We start from the raw sequence: 21,076 nt of genomic DNA, 5'->3' as shown, positions 1-21,076 counted from the left end.
AAGACTGCCTGGGTCCATGAAGATGAACAGAAGAGAAGTGAAAGAAACACAGTGGAGATGCGCTCACGTATCTGGCTCTCTCTCTAATTTTGGGTGATTTGAACAAGTCACTGACCCTCAATTTCCTTACAAAGTGGGGGATTGGAGTACATTATTTCAAGGTGTTTTTCTCAGGCCCTGTTTTCTCTCATTACTTCAAGAGATTATCACCTCGCTAATGCAGTATGTTGGAGACTGAGGACCAGAAAACCGGTCAATTCTGTTGTCATTCTGCCCTCAGAGTTTGCTCTCCCTACTCTGGAAGGCTCTGGATCTCTTCCCCTTGCCAAGAGTGGGGTCTGGAGAAAAATGAGCTTCTAAAATCCTTTCTCCTGACTTGTACTTAGAGACCAAGATCATATTTACTTATCAATGCAATAAACATTAAAACCCATCTATAGACCACTTACCTTGCTAAACAATGTCTGGGACACAAAAAAAACAAAGAAACTTGCCAACAAGCTAGAAGTCTATGGAGGAATAAGACGAGTACACAAACATCTTTCATAGTGTAGCCAAATAAGTTCAGTTTCATTAAATTTATGGATAGATAGAGATCTATCTATCTCTCTATCTATATAAATAGAGAGCGAGCGAGGTGAGAAAGTCCAAAGGAAGGAGGAGCGAATCAGAATCAGAAAATCGTCATGGAGACGAGAAGATGGTATCCATGAGAAGCCATAAAAATTGGGCAGAATTCTTAAAGGAAAAAACCACAGAAACAGAGAGACAGTCTGAGGCATGGAATTTGGAAAGAGCAGGAAGTGACTGAGGAACAGTGAAAGTAGACCAATTCGGTTAGAACATCACGCATGTAGGGCTGTGTCTCCCATCAGGCTTTGCACAGTTAGTGCTAACAGCAGACAGATGGCGAAGGGACTAAGTACAGAAGCGTGAGTGTAGGGAAGGGGAATCAAGTGGAGGAACCAAGGCTCACAGTGCTACCAGAGTCAAGGTGACGGGGGGGGGGAGGGGGGCCGGAGAAGTAACCGGAAACCTAACGGAGAAAGGACTGTGTAGAGCAGGTCTCCTTGGGAGAAGTAGGGATCTTTGGCCAAAGGACACAGCCAGGGGCCAAGGGAGCATCTCCCCGAGCAGGTCCTTCAGTCACAGGTGGCTGGGCTTAGGGGCGAATCCGGGGCCCACACACACGTTTGGGCTTTGGAGGAAAAAACATACTGACTCCAAAACACAAAAAGAAAACTGTAAAGCAAAAATTGAATGCAAACTTAAATACATGTCCATCAAGCAAAACATGATTTCATCTTCATTTGTGATTACATTTAGTATGATAAAACTGTTATTACCTTGGGAACAATTTGTAGGTTAGTTTCTCAATCTGAAAACATTCCTGAGGATACATGATGATTGCAGAGAAGGGACAGTCAGTCATAAATTAAGTGCTAAATAATTACATTGAAATAATCACAATGGAAAAATATTCAAATTGTTCCCAATTTTAACAGCTAGAAATTTTATAGCAATGTGATATAAGGTTAAATATATATTCAATATATTAAAATATATACCAAATATTATATTTAACTATAATGTTGTATGGGAAAATCAAAAGTAAGTTTGCCTAGAACTATGCAAGCTTTGAGTATACATATGCATATTAATAGTTAACTTATTAGACAAGGTGAGACTGAAGCTTTTTGTGTAATGGAGTAATGATCACATACAATTTAGAGAAATGAAGGTACTAAGAGTTGCAATTTTATGGAGTAGGAAGAGACATGTCATTGGTACTATTTCAAAAGCTACTACAGTCACCCAAACAGGAAGAAATAGGGCTTGAGAAAGGGCAGGAATAGAAAGTAGGATAAAGCTCCACATAGGGCTATGGGGGATGAATTCAAAACACCCAGGAAATGATTGGATGTTGGAGTGAGCAAGAGTCATTAGTTTTCAATATGGGAGACTGGAGACAGTCAGAGAAGCCAGGAAAGGAAACCTATTTAGAGGGAAAGGTGATGACCTGAGCTTTACATTTGATTGTTCATCTATTCTAGAAATACTTGTGAATATCTGTGATGTGCAAGGAATTTTGCTGGGCTTGGGAATATACCGATTAATAAGATATCATCCTAGCTCTTGAAACATCTAGACCAAATAACTAAAATACAATACTGAGTTTAAACCACTATTACAGGGGCAGTTGAATGCAGCACAAAATCTATTACAATGTGAAATCTGACTTTGCAGTAAAGAATCATTCCATTAAAAATGTCTCCTGATATGGAAGGGCCTAGAAGCAGAGACCTATTTGGGTCTCTCACTTTCCTCAAGACAGGCCTGAAGATAAAGAATCTTATATGTAAGACCACCCCATCCCTTTGGATACTCAGGTCTGTTTCTTCTAATTACATCAACACCAGTGTGAGATAGTTGAATATGACCAGGATTCTCTCTCTCGGTGTATTCCAGCTAACATGTTGGATACAGGCTCCCGCTCTTAAAAAGTAGGGCAGATAGGGGCGCCTGGGTGGCTCAGTTGGTTAAGCGACTGCCTTCAGCTCAGGTCATGATCCTGGAGTCCCGGGATCGAGTCCCGCATCAGGCTCTCTGCTCAGCAGGGAGTCTGCTTCTCCCTCTGACCCTCCTCCCTCTCAAGCTCTCTGTCTCTCATTCTCTCTCTCAAATAAATAAATAAAATCTTAAAATAAAATAAAATAAAATAAAATAAAATAAAAAGTAGGGCAGATATATGAAACTAGGAACAAGTGACAACCAGGAAGTACGACTTTGTCCAGCAGACTTCAGTGATCTCAGAACCCCTGAAGCACTCACAAAATGGCGAGCTGCCGTGAAAGGGAATTCTTGAGGGAATGCTTCATATTACTTTTTTTCTTTATAAAAATAGAAGCTTATAATAGTCTTATGCAGAAGAAGCTACAAACGCTTCCTCACAACACCTTGTCCCATCGATAAGAAATACCTCAATCCATCAAGCGTTCGTTGAGAGCCATCTTTGTCTCGTGCGTGTGCAAGCAATATGGAAAAGTGAGTCACGCGTGTAGCTCTACACATAGCCTTTTTCTTCAACATCTGGATCTGTTTGCAAACTGTCCAAAACTTGCATCAGAAAAAAGCCTCTCCAATAATTCTTGAGGACAAATTTTAAGAAGTGCATGACTTGAGAAATCTCAGTACTGCCCCTGCTATCCCTGGCAGTTCCCAGCTCTTTAGCAGGTCAAAAAGCTGCTTCACAGGTACCTATGGGGAACAACACAGTAGCCTCTACAACACAGTAGCCTCCTTGATTCTCTTCCTTAAATAGGGCCCCACTTCTAAGCCTCTCTTCTCCTTCAGTGAAAACTTACCCATAGTGTGGCTGCTCGAAGGAGTAAACCATTTAGCTGGCTGGGGGCCAGAAAGACCTGACGAGGCTACCCATGCCACAGTGTTAACAATCGATAAGATTTCCTTATTGGTGTCCTTCCACCTTCACTTTGCTGCGCTAAGATGTAGACATTATATTCCACCCATTAGTAATCTAAAAGGTCTTAGAATTATATAATATGTAACTTAAAACATATATCGCATAAAACTATCACATAATTCTCTGTCACAGTGACTGTATCACATAATTTATAACCAGTATGTCAGTGGCCAGTGGCCAGTTTGTTCCTGTCAAACCTGTTGCATATTATATGCAATTTTCCAACAAAACCACTCAGGAAAACTCAACTGACACACAAACATGAACTCATGAAGAGACAAGATACATGTAAGTGAGACAGTCTGTGAGCAAAACAGCAAATCGACTAACACTCAAGAGCCCAGGGCTCAACCACACTTGGTTGTCTTCATATCTTCTTATGTTGCTTCTTCTTTGCTCTCTGTGACAGGTGCTGGATGGTTCCCCCATTGAAGTGACCCTAGCCAAACCAGTGGACAAAGACAGTTATGTTAGGTACACCCGAGGCACGGGTGGAAGGGGCACCATGCTGCAAGGAGAGTACACCTACTCTTTGGGCCATGTTTATGATCCCACCACAACCTACCTTGGAGCTCCTGTCTTCTATGCTCCTCAAGCCTATACAGCAATCCCCAGCCTTCATTTCCCAGCCACCAAAGGACATCTTGGCAACAGGGCCATTATCCGAGCCCCTTCTGTTAGAGGTAACGCTCATCAGCTCTTGCTCTAGAATAACTCTACAATTTCAAATGATTTGTATTGCAATAGCCTTAGACAAATGGGATGGACCCACTGGGAGAAAAGGACTGGAAAAATCGTTTATGAAAAATCAAGTATTGTTATATCAATAGTTGTCCTTCCATAAAAATCTTTTTTCACATTACAACTGGTTATTGAAAAAACTTGGTCAGAATATAGCACAAATGAATCTAATGCATACATTTGATCTTTGCCTGGGCCCATAAAACTTGTGCAGACTAAGTAGTTAGCTTCTCCCTTATCATTGGACCACCATATTGCAGTCATATGTGACTCATTAGAAAACCCAAGTGAGGGGTGCCTGGGTGGCTCAGTTGTTAAGCGTCTGCCTTCAGCTCAGGTCATGATCCCAGGGTCCTGGGATCAAGCCCCGCATTGGACTCCCTGCTCAGCTGGAAGCCTGCTTCTCCCTCTCCCACTTCCCCTGCTTGTGTTCCCTCTCTTGCTGTGTTTCTCTCTGTCAAATAAATAAAATCTTAAAAAAAAAAAAAAAAAAGAATGAAAGAAAACCCAAGTGAAAGCAGGATGGTCCAATGGAAACCAGTTATCTCAAATGGCAAAAAACAAGTCAAGGCACATATGTATTTAATGGTAACTCAGTGGCATCATATTCATACATAAATCACAAATTATCATACATATTCTAACAGATATATGAGATACTTTCATCTGACCTCCCCCTAGAAATATGTGCTGTGTCTTCTAAGAAGCCCCACTATTGAGGAAATCAACTTATTTCTCCAGGATATGGAGAACTAAATAGTAAAGTCCAAATAGAAGAAAGACTGACTACCATACAATAAATCTTTCCTATGTAATCCTACAAGAATTCCAAATGTTCACACAGTTCTCTGGGCTCAGTTCAAGCAACACAGACAATAAGGAAAGCGTTTTTTAACTTCTATTAAACTAGTTTGTCTCTGCCTAATGGAATCCTTCAAAATAGTACTGCTAGGATAGAATTAATGCCAAAAGAATCCCAGTTCTATTTTCCAAATATGACACCATTCTGGGCAATTTGGCAACCAACTGTATTTAACTCTGTCCCTGGGTTTTACTTAGAAGCAAAGGGACATGACCAGGTTACTGTGAAAACAATTATCTTACTGCGTTTTACTATTTTTCAGGAAAACTGAATTGACCATCCTAGAAGTTCTAGTCTTCAACAGCCTTAAAATTTCCATAATCATAATAAAATCACTCTACCCAAGATTATAATGCAAAAGAAATCATCAGGTTTTCCTCCAGGATAATCTATGACAAATTATGTCATTAAAGTATTGTGCATTTATAATCTGAAATCATATTATTAAATAATTTATACATTAAATATAAATTGTCAACCAGTTGTAATGTAGGAAAAAAAAACAAGCTCCACTCCAAGGGAAAAAATACCTTATAGCAAGAAAGGAATCAATGAATGATATTCATGGATGAAGGGTAATCAATTTAATTTTTTTATCACTTTACATCACCAATAGGAAATCAAAGTATCAACATGGCAAAACAAAAAATCAACAGGAATCTACTAATGAAACTCAATGGAAATTTAAGCCTAACATTGTCTGATTATAAAACAGAAAATAGTGAACTTATAAACATGTTTTCTAAATGTTCAAACGTTTCCCAACTGATCCTTGGGGATGGGATTATTGGGGAAGCTAAAATCCATTTCTGATTTACTGATCAATGATAAGAATGCAAGACTTATTTTAATACATGTGGTCATACCATGCTGGGATGTTTAAATACCTTCCCAACATTTATTAGTCTATAGAGAAATGTCAACAAAAGGTCAACTGAAGATAGAAATTGCAAATTTTTTCTCTGTGTCGAAGTTTTAAAGTTGCTCATGTACTTATCAATAGCTTTGAGAGTATGGCTTTCTTTCACAGATAGTAAAAAAAAAAAAAAAAAAGGACAAAAAAATAAACAAGACACTTACGGTAAACCCTACGGTTATATTGAGTTTCATTACATTAGAATCCTAGAGTTTTCTATGCATCTTGAGGGCAATGATCAATGTGACTTGGGCTAACTTTTCCATTACAGTAAGATTCAGGGTGATCTTCTGGTGGTTTGATTCAGTTTAATGCCTTCTTACGTTCCTAGAAATTTACATGAATGTACCTGTAGGGGCCGCGGGAGTGAGAGGACTGGCCGGCCGTGGCTATTTGGCCTATACAGGCCTGGGTCGTGGATACCAGGTCAAGGGAGACAAGAGAGAAGACAAACTCTATGACCTTTTACCTGGGATGGAGCTCACCCCAATGAATCCTGTCACTTTAAAACCCCAAGGAATTAAACTTGCTCCCCAGGTAGGTAATGTTATTCCAGAGATAGTTTCCTTAAGTTAGGCCAAAGACCATCAACATTTGCCTTTCATCAAATGACTTGACTTGATCCCTACTTGGGCTATTGTTTTGTTTTGTTAAATAGGTAAAGTGGCCAATCAACATAAGGTACTGAGAGAGAATGCTAACTGCTGAGGGCCACTGTTCCATCACAGGCTTTCTTATATTTCCTAAATAATCTGAACTGGAATGCAAAGATCCTGAAAGCCATTAAGAATTATCAACCGATACCTTACATGAAAATAAAATGAAGCAAAGACTCAAAATAAACGCCTACTGTGTAGGAGCTGGCTAATGGAGAGTATTCAAGACAGGGAATGAATAGGCCACTTAGGACATCTTTTATTGGAAACACTGGGTGTGAGAGAAAACACCATACCATCCATGGTGATATCATGGACTTGTATTAATGATAAGATGCCATCTATCATATCCAATTAGGTCTCCCACGTTGATTATGCTTGGGGAAGGGCATGATGGTGAAATTTTAATGCTTTCATTCCACAGCTCCAAGTTTCCATATTTCTGCATGAGGCTGTGGTTTTTATTTTCGGAAAATCAGAAGTTATAAAAGCTGTTCCAGGATGGAAAGTGAATAACAGGGGTAAAAATAAAACAAAACAGGATCTATGTGAACCCTGAGCCTATTCCCTGTGGGTGCGCAGTGCATGCCAGGCTTTCTGTAGAGACACTGGCTGAAGAAGCCATACCTAGTTGTTCAGAGATATAGTTTGTGGACCCTCAAGGAAACATCCCTACTCCAGGTCCAAAGGTATAAGCCCCAAATGTATGGAAGTAGCCTTATGATTTCTAAAAGCTCATCGTGAGTATTATTTTTGTAGGATCAATGGCTGTCTTATACATACCAATTAGCTCATCTCAGGTTTCTGCTAACCCTACCCAGGCAATTAAAAATAAGGATGCCTAGCAGAGTGGTACACAGCATTCATTTGTTTGTTCAAAAGCCATTTATTGGGCATCCACCATACACCAAGTACTGTGTCAGGTGCTGGGCATGGAAAAGGGAATATAATGCAGTCCTTGCCATCAAAAATCATATGGCAATCCAGTGAGAGGATACGGACACATCAACAGGCCATTATTGCAAATTCTACTAAGTGTCATCGTAAAGCTTTGCTCAGAAAACACAAAAGCTTGTCATCCAGTCGATCTTGGGTTAAAATAAGGAACCTCATTAAGGACCTGGAATACTTAGAAATCTTTAAAGAAAATAAAAAATAATAATCATTATAAACTCCATATAATAGTTCTAAGAGCTGCCACAGTGTGATGAATAATCTCTGCTTCTTAACATTAAACCCAGGTTAGAAATTGGTCGTGGTTTATAGAGATATGTAAGGAACTACCTCTCCAAACTAATGAAAGTTCTTTATTTAGTCTCTGAATCTCTACAAGGTCGGCTTAGAAATTGAAGGCTATGCCAACCCAAACCAATGTAGATGGAGCCTTAACAGCCCCATGGTGGGGTCGTGGGCATCCGACAAGAGCAGGGAAACAAGGCGTGCCCAGCAGAGTCTGGAGTTAGAGTCCGTACTCTTGGAGCTTGTGTTTGCACAACGAGAATGTCTGCCAGCTATAGGAGTCTACTGGTGCCCAGGAACCTTTGGGAATGCTTTGTAGACGACGAGAGATGCTACACAGCCAAGAGCAGTAACAAGAAAAGTCAGTAGAGGAAATAGGAGCAATCCACAGATTTAATAAACCAGAAAAGGCCCTGCAATTGCAGCTGGACTCGTGTCAGAACCAATGAGATAAGAAGCTCCATGGTGTCAGCCCAGGGCACTGTTCTGTCCCCAAGTCTTGTTCTTTTCAGACTTAGACCTTGTTTTGCACAGTTTCCTGAATCTGCTGACTCATGGGAGCATTGGGGCAGGTGGGCCACTGAAAATGGCTTTGGGATGAAAAAAAAATTGGGTGTCTTTAGACAAGATTCAGTTTGGAGTAGCGATAAAGGCAGAAAAAAGCATGCAGGGAGATTCTGAAACTCAGATCTTTGTAAAAACAGCCAGAAGTGGTATTTTGCCAAACAAAGACACTACAGCTGTCAACATCCATCTATTAATGCTCATCAGTGACTAGTAACCATTAAACTGTTTAACTCGATTTTTTATGAAAATGTGAAGTTAAAACCCTATGACAAACGACATGAAGTTAAGAATATATTCTTAGGTTATTTTCTCTAAACCATTATAAACAGAAGGATTGACGGTAGTCATGAGGGAGTCCAGCCACACAGTGCTGAAATGTCCATTTTTTTAATGGAATAAATATATCAAACAAATCATAAAATTAAACTATTGGTAAAAAAGTTACAGCTAATGGACTAAACTAAAAACATATTAGAATAAATGGTGTGAAAATGATTTTTATGAATTAGTCGATATAACATTTTAAATGGAGTTCAAGTTGAGTTCATCTTAAATTTTATGAGTCATTAAACCATATGGCATTTTATATTTTCTTACATTAGCTTAAGCACTAAAGATTAGAGTTTTAAATCCTGAAAGCTGGAGAAATAATGCAAATGTGACATTTGAAACAGAAATCACTTATTTTTTTTTTTTTTTTACTCCTGTAGATACTAGAAGAAATTTGTCAGAAAAACAACTGGGGACAACCAGTGTATCAGCTGCACTCAGCCATTGGACAAGATCAAAGACAACTATTCTTATACAAAATAACCATTCCTGCCCTGGCCAGCCAGAATCCTGCAATGTGGGTAACATCTCCAAATTCCTAATCTTTTAAGCTTTTTAGAATAAGAGTCTCTTGTAAATCAAGTCTCTTGTAAAATCAATATTTTATCACTATCCAAATAAGAGAAACACATCTACTACTTGCTCATTTTTCATTAAACGCAAACGTTGAGATGTGTAGTTGGGATGTACATGCCAAGTGGGAGACTGGCATCTCAGAGGCCCTGAATTTCACACAGACAATGAAGATGGTGTAATATAATCAACCAATAAAAAACTACAGACATAAAATGGAACAGGAATCAGATCTATAGCCCATTATTTTATCTATGTAGTATTTAGTTTGAACCATATGAAATTGCCATTTTGTACGTGACAACACCATGCCCAGTTAGTTATATTTTGGATCAAAGATCCTCTCTGTTGGTAGGTATCACCACCTCAAGCCTGCATTTCTACATATTTTAGGAACCATCCTGTCTCACCTGTACCTTAGAAAAGCTGTGTGATGAGTTACAGGTGTGCTCCAGGCATGTCCTATCAACCACCGCTGTCCTGGGCCAGGTCACAAACATCCCTACGTGCATATACCTGTAGAAGTCTTCAATGCAAAGAGAACGAAGACCACACACATAAAATTCCATCATCTGCTCATCTTAGCCCATGAACAGCGACTTGGGTTTTCTCCCATCTCGGCTCCTCAAATGTAATGACTGAATATGCCTTGCAGCCACCCCTTCACGCCTCCGAAGCTAAGTGCCTACGTGGATGAAGCAAAGACCTACGCGGCCGAGTACACCCTGCAGACGCTGGGCATTCCCACCGACGGGGCCGATGCTCCCACCACGGCAACTGCCGCCACTGCCTTCCCAGGTAGGGAAAATGGCACCTGCCCCGGGTGTTTGAGAAACACCCCCTTGGTACCATGAACTCTGTGAGTGTTCTTAAACTCCACCCACAATAAATCCAATTTACACCGTCTGTGACCAAAAACACTGGGCAGATGCGTGAACCATCAAGGTTCCCTGAGGAGCGGAAGTGGGGTCTAGTCTCAGCTTGGCTTCAGCAGCTGCATGACCTTGAAAGAGCCAGTCTCTGCGTCAGGTTGGGTGGGGTTTTTACTTTTTAGTTAAGAAAGTTTGGAACTACCTATTAATAGTTGTTTATCTGCATGCCAGGTGTTCCCCTAAATGCTCAGTGTGCTTTATATTATGCCAGCAATGTTCATGATGCCACAAGAGGTAGGTTGTAGCATAAGGCTCCAGTTGAAGGAACCAAGGACAGGAATGATTAAGGAATTTGGCCAAGGTCAATGGCTTTTAAGGAATCCCTGCACAACCCCAATCTTCGACTCAACTTGACTTTTATTGCTTTGCTTTCTGAAAGAAATGTGTAGGTCACATTTTTCTTAAGTTGCTTTAAATCAAAAACTCTGTGTGTGAGAGAGACAGAGAGGGGGGGGGGAACCGTTCAATATTTAAGATAATCAGCTCTCATTTATGTGTTCTATAATTTGGGACTGGAGCATACATGGTTTGCTCAGAATAAAGCCTATCTGCAGATCGCCTTCACAGTCCCATTTAAAAGACTTCTCCCCATTTGTTATGTACCTACAAAAAAAGCTAATAATTTAAAAAAATGAACCCTCTAGAGATTAAAAGTGACCAGGCAAGAAATTTGTTTTGGAAATCTTTCCTTAACAGTTATTCTGAATAACCCCATTCTTTTTTAGCAAGCAAAGTTCATTTCTTTTGAAGACACTGGTCACTCCAACGTGTCATTGTGTCAACATACCTCCCTTAAGACCAGTCCAGAGATCTGACTGGACCCAGACACAAGGTGTTTCTATCAATCCATTCAGTCATGCACTGGTCATGTTCAGGCGTGAGAACTGCTGTATTCCTCCCATCCATAACACCTGGGCTCACTCTCGTTTTCTTTTGTTTCCCAAAAACGGCAAATATGTTTTCCATCCTGGCAGCTAACCACGCTTCACACACGAACACGACCTCAATTCCAGCTTTGTTCTGTAGAACTTGGGGAGGATGGGTCGTGCGCCCCTGCGAGGTTACCACGGCCCCAGCTGCCGCCACCAGAGGGCAGCTCCCCTGGGCTGCGCTGGGGCCACCAACCCTGGGCTCGCTTTCCACAGAATGGGGTGTTGAAATGTCTGTCTACTGGGGACCTGTGCCTGGGTTTCTCAGTTCTTGGAGAAAGGTGAGCCCCTGTCTCACGGAAAGCTGCACCCCAAAGACAGCTAACTAATGTACTATAAAAATAAATGAGCCCCTGTTAGAATGTTACAGTTTGCTTGCACATTGGAAAGGATTCGGTTTCACCTCAGAATGTTTGACATTTTCCTCCCTTCTGTTTGCTCCTGCAAGAAGTAAAAAATATTTAGGGCATGGGAGTTGTCTTGGGAATGCCTAAGAGTTTGAGAGCCTCTCTTATAACTTTGCTGTGGAGTCAAGCAAAGGATAATAGGCTCCAAGGGAAGAATCTGTTTAAAATCCAAATACTTTTGCACTTAAGAAAGTACCTCTGAAACAAATAATACACTGTTAAAAAAAAAAAAAGAGAGAGAGAAGAAGAAGAAGATAGCAGGAGGGGAAGAATGAAGGGGGAAAAATCGGAGGGGGAGACAAACCATGAGGGACCATGGACTCTCAGAAACAAACTGAGGGTTCTAGAGGGGAGGGGGGTAGGAGGATGGGTTAGCCTGGTGATAGGTATTAAAGAGGGCACGTTCTGTATGGAGCACTGGGTGTTATATGCAAACAATGAATCATGGAACACTACATCAAAAACTAATGATGTAGTGTATGGTGATTAACATAATAAAATTTTAAAAAAAAAGTAGCCAAATTGAAAAAGAAAATTCAAAATCCCCAAGGATAAAATCTATATTACACATGCACATATGCACACACTCTCACACATGTGTATTTCTTACTCACTTATTTAGAAATACTATTTCCAAAATCATAATTGGTAACACATTTCTCACATCCTTGGAAAACATACCAAACTTCAGTAGTGCATTAGTCAGCATTACTGGCCAAAGTGCCCAAGCCAAGGAGTGGATTTAATTTTTAAAAAAACAGTCCAGCCAGCTTCCTGTGTCCACTTCCTGAGAAGCCACCAGAAAGAAATCAGTGTGTCTGGGTTTGGGATGACTGCCACAGCACATAAACCAAATGGACTGTTTTGTTGTTGTTGTTTTTTAAATCAGGTCCCTGTTTGTTGCTTAAGTAAAATTTTCCCCTTTTTCTTGTCATCTTCACATTTTTTTGGATCATCTCAGAAATAGCTTAATTTTGATCTAAAACATTAACAGGGAAACATTGCTTTTGTATGATAGCGGTTATGCCCTTTTCTCTAAAAGTGAATGTCAATCAGCCAGACATGATACTAATGTGACCGCACATGATGGTCTCCTTACCATGCAAAGCCCTGGGCTGTCTGAAGGTGAGGACGAGCATCATCCGAATACACCGGACAGCTTGGTGGTGAAGCAAGAGGTCTTTGCCCTTCACGGTTAGGTCTAAATGTAAACAGGCCAGGTATTTGCTTTTATGGCACTATGTAGAAACGTAATAAAACTTTCCAAATTTTTCCTACTGGTCTACCTACTCCCTATATGTCTTCGGTAAAAGCAATGGTTTTTAACATTTCATTTAGGTGGGGGGCATGGGTACAGAAGCAGACCTGCAGAGCCCCACCCCTCAGCCCTGCCAACCCATCAGTCACCTCCCCTCCCTTATAAGCTCTGAGAGCCTCTGAAAAAGTTCTAAATGTCAAACTTTAATTACCTCGGCATCCTGTTAAGTTTCCATTTCTTGGACTCTCTCCCCAGTGTTTCCAGTTTTCCACGCATGAAGTCATTCTGGCACATGCGGCTGACCTCACTTTGAGGCACGCTGTGCCCTAATCAATGAGTCTAGATATTAGGTCCCCTGAGTTCATTTTTTTTTAATGTGCATATTAACTTTTGGCTTTAAGCGAGGCTAACTTTTCATCTTCCTAAGAGAAGACAATAAAGCAAGAGGGAGCGAATGTGAATGGCTTTTGATGAAGTTTTCTCTGCCTCTCCTCCAGGATATGCCGTCCCCAGTGCAACGGCACCCATGTCCACAGCCCAGCTCAAACAAGCGGTGACCCTCGGACAGGATTTAGCAGCATATACAACGTATGAGGTCTACCCCACTTTTGCAGTGACTGCCCGAGGGGATGGATATGGAGCCTTCTGAAGATATCTTTCTTTTAAGTTAAGACACATGAAACTCTCTCTAGAAGAGATAAACCTCTCATTCAGTTTCCTTACGATCACAAGTCCTACTTTTCCTAAAGAGATGCCTTTCTTGAGACTGCACAGCTTATATTAATGGTAGAATCAGGATACGAGGATGAATTCCCAGTGAAATCAAATGTCAAGAAGCCTTTTGTCTGCCAGAAAACTTAAGAGCCATTGCCCCCAAAAGCTGGTTCTCCCAGGTTCCTGAGTGACTTGGGCATGCATTACGCACCCTGATGATGTGGAGAGAGATCTCTTAACCAGCAAGTGTTCAGGGGCTGAGCAGCCCTGGCCAATTAGGGGCAACAAAGGGAGGCAAGTAAACTCCAGTCTTAACCGCAGCTCACAGCTGCCTTTGTGATACACAACATTGCAAACAGGCAGTGGGAGGGTGCGGGGATGCTTTTATAGAAATGTTTTCCCTGTTGCCCACCACATGGAGTATGTTCTGAGGCCCGAGCCTGTGAAAGACAGCCCAAGGTTTGATGGGGCCAACATCGCTTCTGTCTGAAAATTCTACCCAATCAATCTGTCCTAGGTCACCATTTCCCTGCCCCCTATAGCCCTCGGGGACCGCCTGGAAATCAATGGGTTGTGTTGCGGATAAGGATAAAATGAATCCAGGCCCACTGTTTATTAAACTCATCAGCCTGCACCTCTTCTTCCCTGGAGCCCCCATCCTTCCCAAGGGTCCCCCAACACAATAATCACCCCAATTTAAAATGGCTTCTTCTCATTTTAAACGTTTTGACTTGTCCACCTGGATTTATTTTCGTATCAGTCTCATTTTCCTCATGTCAAATACCATAAAAAAGTACATCCAATCTATAGAATATCACATAGGATGCTTTCTCCTATTCAGCAAACGGGCTGAAAAGTCATTTCAAACAGAGAAGTGAAGGTCTACTCTCGTTTCTTGGGTGTTTTTACAGCACCCAGACCACCATCTGGCATTCAGAGACAGTTCTATTAATGTGGGGTCTGCCTTGGACTGTCTAACCCACTTACAGTCAAGCTGCCAAGAAATCTTCTACCTTGCCTTCCTTCTACTTTCAACAAATATCAGACGGTTTTACCGTATCAAGCCCTTTGGTCTTGAAGTGGTCACAGAAAACCTTACACCCCCCAACTGCTGATTAGAAGCGGATTCTTAGACACCCAGCAAGGGTTGTTAGTGACCAAAGTTCCCTAGGGCTTTAGGCCTCTCTCCAGGAACATCTCATGAGGATGTAGGAGCTACAAAACCTGGGATGGAGGGAGCACAAGGCACTACTTTCTTGCCATACTTCTAAATGACAGCTTTTTGTTCAAAACAGAAATAATTGAGGTCTGAACTTCAAATACCAATCACCACTGCTTCTGTCTCATTAGTGGTTTAAGACATACAGCACCAGAATTTCCAGCTAAAAAAAATCTCTGGCACAATTCTACAGGACTCAAAGGAAAACATAAATACAAAGACAGAAAAATTTGTCAACTCTTGATTGGAATCCTGTGATCCAACATCAGCCCAGATTCCAGTCAAAATCAGCTAAATTCCAGTAACAATTAAAAGTCCTTATAACCTTTCAGTTCTGTTAACTCCAATCAGACATCAAAGGCCTCAAGGCTACAGGTCACACTCTGAAAGTCTGGGTGCTTTTGGCTTTACTTGTTGTTCCTCATATGCCCTAGGCTAGTGGTTCCCAAACTTGCTGCACTTTAGGAATACCTGAAGTGCTTTTCAGACCGCCAATGCCAAGATGGTGCCAGATACCCATTTACATTAGAATATCATGGGGAGAAGCCTGGCCTCAGCATTTAAAGATCTTAGGTGATTTCAGTGTGCAGCTAACTTTGGGAATGGCTATAGTCTTTCTATTTCAACCCTACCCCCTAATGTTTTCCTTATTTATTTCACTTTCATTAAGTAGAAAAATGCAAGAAAAAATTTGTCTAAGTTAAAACAGATAGCCAAATAATATTTTTATAAATATTCAGCTCATAAAAAGTATGAATTTAAATATAATTCATATTGGCTTCAAACTAACTCTTGGACCAAACTAATTTTAAAAATGAGAAAGTGAAAAATGCCTCCATCAGCAATTCTTAGGTCCAAATCGACATTCCCCTACAGACCTGTTTTTATACTCAAAAAGAGTAATGACATTGGGGCAGGCAAGTTCCTACTTAGTCCAAAAAAGCATTCCAAATTCCAAGAGCAAAGTTTTCATGTTCTTTAAAATCTTTGAAAATAGAAAACAGTGCTCTGGATGTCTAGCCAATGCCAAATAGAAGGTCTGATCCAGAAGAGTTTTAAATGTAATCAGAATGAACAGTTAATATAGGAATCTGTTATGAGAAAAATCTTTATTCCAGATTAAATCATTATGATTTTTTTTAAAGGCTAAGAACAGAAACCTAAATATACAAAAACATCACAGTATCAAGAAAATTGCCCCTGGAGCACCATCTCATTACTTGCCTAAGGAAACACAAGCATTTGTACATTTACTTCCTAAGGACTGATTTTATTCAAGTGAGTAGATGTGGTTTGACTTTTTACTGAAGTTTTACTTCACTCTAGTAAAATCTAGAGAATACTTTGAATTCCATTAGAACATATTCATAGAAAGTATCAATGTGTCTACTGTGCCATCTGTATTTACTTTGCCCAAATTAAGTACTGTAGGGCAACTACACAGCCCTATAAACTCATGATACAGCTATAATGAGTTTGAAACTTTAAAAACTGGGATTTTAAAAAAGTATGTGTAGAACCAAAGGTTTATTTTGCATGATGTTTGTATTTTTAGACTTCGGAAATTAGCACCTATTTAATACCTATTATATCTTGTGCATCAGTATCTATTTTTTTGTTATTTCTTACTTCATTGTTTCCTAGAAAAAAACTCTTTATATAAAGAGGAAATTAAGATGAGTCAACCAACCAAAAATAAAAAATAAAATAAAATGAGTCAACCAACCAAAAATAAAAAAAATAAAATGAGCCAACCAACCAAGTGATAACAGAATACCCAAACAAATAATTTAGAAGCATCTAGTAAGTAAGAACTGAGTTTCTAAATTTTGGTAATTAATAGCTTAGTGAAAATTAAAATCAACCACTGTTACTTAGGAGGAAATGGAGCAGCAGTGAGATTGGACATCTATTTTCTTACTTGTAAAAATGCTGCCTATTCTCACCCCATTACTGTAGCTAGAAGACCATCTTTAACTGCAACAAGATAACCATTCTCCTACATAGCTAGGTTTCTTCTCCTACTTCTGCCCAATCCTGGTATCAGGCCAAACCACACTGTGTTTGGATAAAAACACCCAAAATGCTGCTAGAAAGCTACCTCGTGTTAAGAAAATACTGACTTCAAAACATATCTAACAAACCATAGTTCCTTAACTTTTTAATGGTGGATGGAAATCACAGTAACTATGAGTTGATAATAGTTACTCAGGAAATTAGTTTTAGTTTTACTTAAAATTTAAAAAAACACACACACATTCCTCAAATCACATAGATTAGCTTTTCATAAATACTGTCTCAATATAATTTTCAATTGATGCTCATTTTCACTATATTTTTCAATGACTGTTATAGTTCTGCCTTGGACAACTGGGTCACAATTTGAATCCATGGGGCACTGGGGGATTCTCCAGGGTGCCTTTTCAAGAATGTGGGTTAGTAAAAAAAGTTAGTATTTTGAGTAGATTGTCTTTACAAAGCTACAAAGTTGGATAAAATGTATTACTGCTGCGACTCCGGGTCTATCTAAGATTTCCCAAAAGTAACTTACAATTAAAAGTGAACAAAGTGTTCCAGGATTCACATGAGGCTATGATCACTTATCCCCTCCTTGCATTCATACAGAAAATCCCGGGAGATGAAATGTACCTACAACTTAACCTGGAGACTTGGTACTTTTTATATCTTGTGGATACATTTTTACCTATTGTAGATACATCTGTCCAAGATGAAACTAGTTTTCAAATGTGACACCTTAAGTGAACTTTGTGATAAATACTTTTAAAAGAAAATATTAGTAGCATAATTTAGGAATTTTAATGTACTTATTAGAAGACAGAGAAACTAGGCAACCAATATTCCTACCTGATGTGTAATAGTTACGTGTTTAATTGACCTGATCATCAAATTTGATGCTGAGATTTTACTTCATTCTAGTGATGTCTTGAAAATGCTTCAAGCTTTTCAAGAACATAGCCAAAGAAAATGTAATGTGTCCACCAGGATATATATATTTATATTTGCCAACGTTAGAACAAAGTAAAGCAAGCCCTGCTATAATGAGTAAAACCATTAGAAAAATGAGATTTTTTGACCCCCATGCCCTATCACTTTACTTATGGAGTAAAACATTTTTTAAAAATTTCAGTCAATAAAAACATGGATACAGAATATTCTATTGTTCCCAAAATGTCCATTTTAAAAGCCATCTTTTTCTTACAGTGTTTATACAGAAAGTAAAATGTGTGAGTTTAATAGGGACAGCAGTGCATACCTTGAACACATAGGTTCATTTATGGGAGAATGCCAACTTTTTGCATCTCCAGGTCACCTCAGTTTTGTAGAAAAGTTAAAATAAAACGTTAAACTTCAGCTAATAGTGAAGAGAAATTAGTAACCAATATAGAAGTGAAAAATAATTCACTTATTTTTCTGGAAACAAGAAGCTTCCATTCATTCAAACGTGCCTGGAATGAAATCTAGAACACTTCCGCATCTCCCTCCCTCACTTTTCTCCTACTGAATATGCCTTGTTTTCTCTTCACCTATGTTCCTTTGTCTAAGGGGAGGGGAGATGCCAAGAAACAGTGCTTTAAAGAGAGTAAGCTGCCAGCAGGAAATTCTTGGAACCTGAAGAATGTTAACCCCACCCAGTGTTTAGCAACGTCTCTGGGGTGACGGTAGGTCCTGGCTTGCTGGGACAGCCCTGGCTTATGTCTGTGGTCCCACCGTAACCATGTTAACAATAGCTCTTCGTACTCACAACTGTGTCCCAATTCAGACAACATACAGTGTGACCCCATCATTATGTCTCCTTTTCTTTTTTTAAAATCTTGTAGAATTTGCTTTATCCTCTCCAGAGAAGGTACATCTTAAACAAAAGGGCCCAACACCATCTTTCTGACTGGGATGGGAGCCTCGTGAACAGAGAGGAACTTGTCATCTTCTCCTGCGTGGTTACCTTCAAGCCACTCTCCATCCAGTGCCCCACACCCAACCCCTTTCTGGTCCCATTGTCCTTCACAGCCCCTGGACAGCGTCCCGAGCGTGCAACCCCTGGACCAGACTGGACAGGGGACAGGATGAAAGGGCATTAGTAGGGTCTCAGAGGATTTGCTGGTTCCTTTCTTTCTTAAACGAAGCCCCTCACATGGCAAACCAGAAAGGACTTCCAATGTAAACCTTCATCTTACAGGACCCATTGCCTTTTTCCCATCCATGTTTTACAGGTTTGCTTAAACACCTGCATCTCACTTCGCTGTTATGGTTGCTCATGAACTATTCTTTACCAAAAATCCTCATATAATCTCATATAAAGTTTAAATAGTTCTTAATGGAAAATAATATTGACAGTTTCCTTTTTTATAGAACTTCTTTTTTACTCTTTCATTAATTCTTAATCTTAGTGAAGAAAATAAATTATAATCTCTACTGCTCTAAACCCACAAGCCTCTCCTTCATAGAATGTATGATCAATCTGTATTTACTATGCACCTTCTCTTATGCCAGAAACTATGAACATTTGTGTGTGTGTGTCTGTATGTGAGTGTGTAATTCCACAGTGGAGTTCACGATCTAGTGATCCATTCTGCATTTTTATAAACTGAATATAATTACACTTAAGTTCACCAGTACCAGTTGGTAGTTTGTTTCACTGAGTCGGAATCCCCACAGTTAAACCAATTCTGTTCTAAATTTTAAGTTTCAACTATTATTGCCAAATACTAGGCGGGCACAGTAAGCCTTTTTAAAGATTCATACAACTCTTCACCTATAATTATTGCTATTCAAGTAAGATGAGTTTTCAAATATGTTCCCCAGAAGAAATATAAAAGACAGTGAGAAAAATAAAAAAGAAGAAACAATTTTCATTAGAGGTCCAGAAGCTTTAAAATATGCTTTAAAAGGTGGAATTGACAAGTTCACATACAGATTTATGACATTAAAGAGCAGGTATGCTTTGTTACTCACTTGAAAACATTTTGGTTATTAACTATTTGTTTTCTAAATATACCCATGTTTATAAAATTCGAAAATCTTTTTAACAAGCATTATCTATACCTATATGTTTTGCAATAAATAACTTGCAATGAGGTATACATGTTTTTTTCAAATGTACATTTTATTTTGAAATTTGGTACATTCTACTGTAATTCCTAAGAGATTTAGGGGATCTGAGGAGAAGAGCCACAGATAAGTGTATTTAAAATCAATCCATCATTGTCACTGGTTTAAATGTTTCATATAATTATTGGTATTTTTGTTTCTATTCCTTCATGAGTTCTTTTTTTTTTTTTCCTACTTTTCTGACTGCAACAGAGCCAGACATCATTATCCCCTATCAACGAAAAAAATGCTGTCAGCAAACTGCATTTCTGGTTTCCAGGTGTTAAACCATCTCTTGCTTCTTCTCCTTGTTGTTATTAATGACTTTATTTATGTGAAGTTAGTTAGCTGAGGTACCAAAAAAGAGAGAGAGATTAAAAACAGTATTAAAGAATGTGCATAAGGCACTTATTTTTGTACTTTGAGTACAGTATTTTATAGAACTGTGATCTATCTAAATATACCGAGTAAAATTACAACATCCGTTCATTGGGAAAATGATCATGAGTTTGGAAGAGATAAATATAATGGTACCACAGGATCATAAATCACGTAAAATGAGAAGTAATGCAGTATTGTGATGACTAGTGTAATTTCAAAATGACAACATGGTTTCAATTTAATTTTCAAGTAACATTATAAAGTTTTAAAAAGTACCAACATGAGTTGCTGATTTCTTTTTTTCCTCTCCCGAATGCCACAGTTTTACTCTCTTTTTTTGGTAAATACCTCAATATTAATGACTATAATTGCAGGTATCCTTTTGATTTCTTTACATTTGCATCTTTTATGAAAGTTCCCTCTGGTGCATCTTCTGAGAGTAAATGTGACGTTTAATAATTAGGTGCATTATTTTCCAATCAATAAAGAAAACAAGAGAAATACCCACAGACTACACATAATGAGAAAGCGTGCCTCCAGAAAGGTCAGTGGGCACTGAGGCCAACATTTGCTCATCCCTAATGGACAAGACCAGAGGTCAGAAACCATCCCTCAAAGGCCAGAACCAGCTGCCTGTGCTTTGTTGGTCCTTGAGCTAAGAATGGTTGTGAGCTTTTCAAAGGACTGAGCCAAGACATTTTTTACATTTTAAAAGGCATTTAAACATAAAGGAAAAAGCTGTGACAAGACCATGGACAGCCC

At 39.3% G+C, this 21,076-nt stretch overlaps 1 protein-coding gene across 1 annotated transcript in view; it reads left to right on the top strand.

Moving 5' to 3' along the window:
• A1CF (APOBEC1 complementation factor) overlaps nt 1-20,589 on the top strand; it is a 79,793-nt gene extending 59,204 nt beyond the window's left edge. The window contains exons 9-13 of the mRNA XM_081824406.1: nt 3,894-4,167; nt 6,335-6,540; nt 9,176-9,312; nt 10,024-10,166; nt 13,392-20,589. Of these exons, the coding sequence (XP_081680532.1) occupies nt 3,894-4,167; nt 6,335-6,540; nt 9,176-9,312; nt 10,024-10,166; nt 13,392-13,543 (912 nt within the window). The 3' untranslated portion in view covers nt 13,544-20,589. The remainder of the gene's footprint in view (nt 1-3,893; nt 4,168-6,334; nt 6,541-9,175; nt 9,313-10,023; nt 10,167-13,391) is intronic.
• Nucleotides 20,590-21,076: the final 487 nt, after the last annotated feature.

Source organism: Leptonychotes weddellii, chromosome 6, assembly GCF_054177405.1.
Source record: "Leptonychotes weddellii isolate Sample4059 chromosome 6, ASM5417740v2, whole genome shotgun sequence".
Classification (NCBI taxonomy): domain Eukaryota; kingdom Metazoa; phylum Chordata; class Mammalia; order Carnivora; family Phocidae; genus Leptonychotes; species Leptonychotes weddellii.
This window is presented reverse-complemented; position numbering and strand designations above follow the sequence as displayed.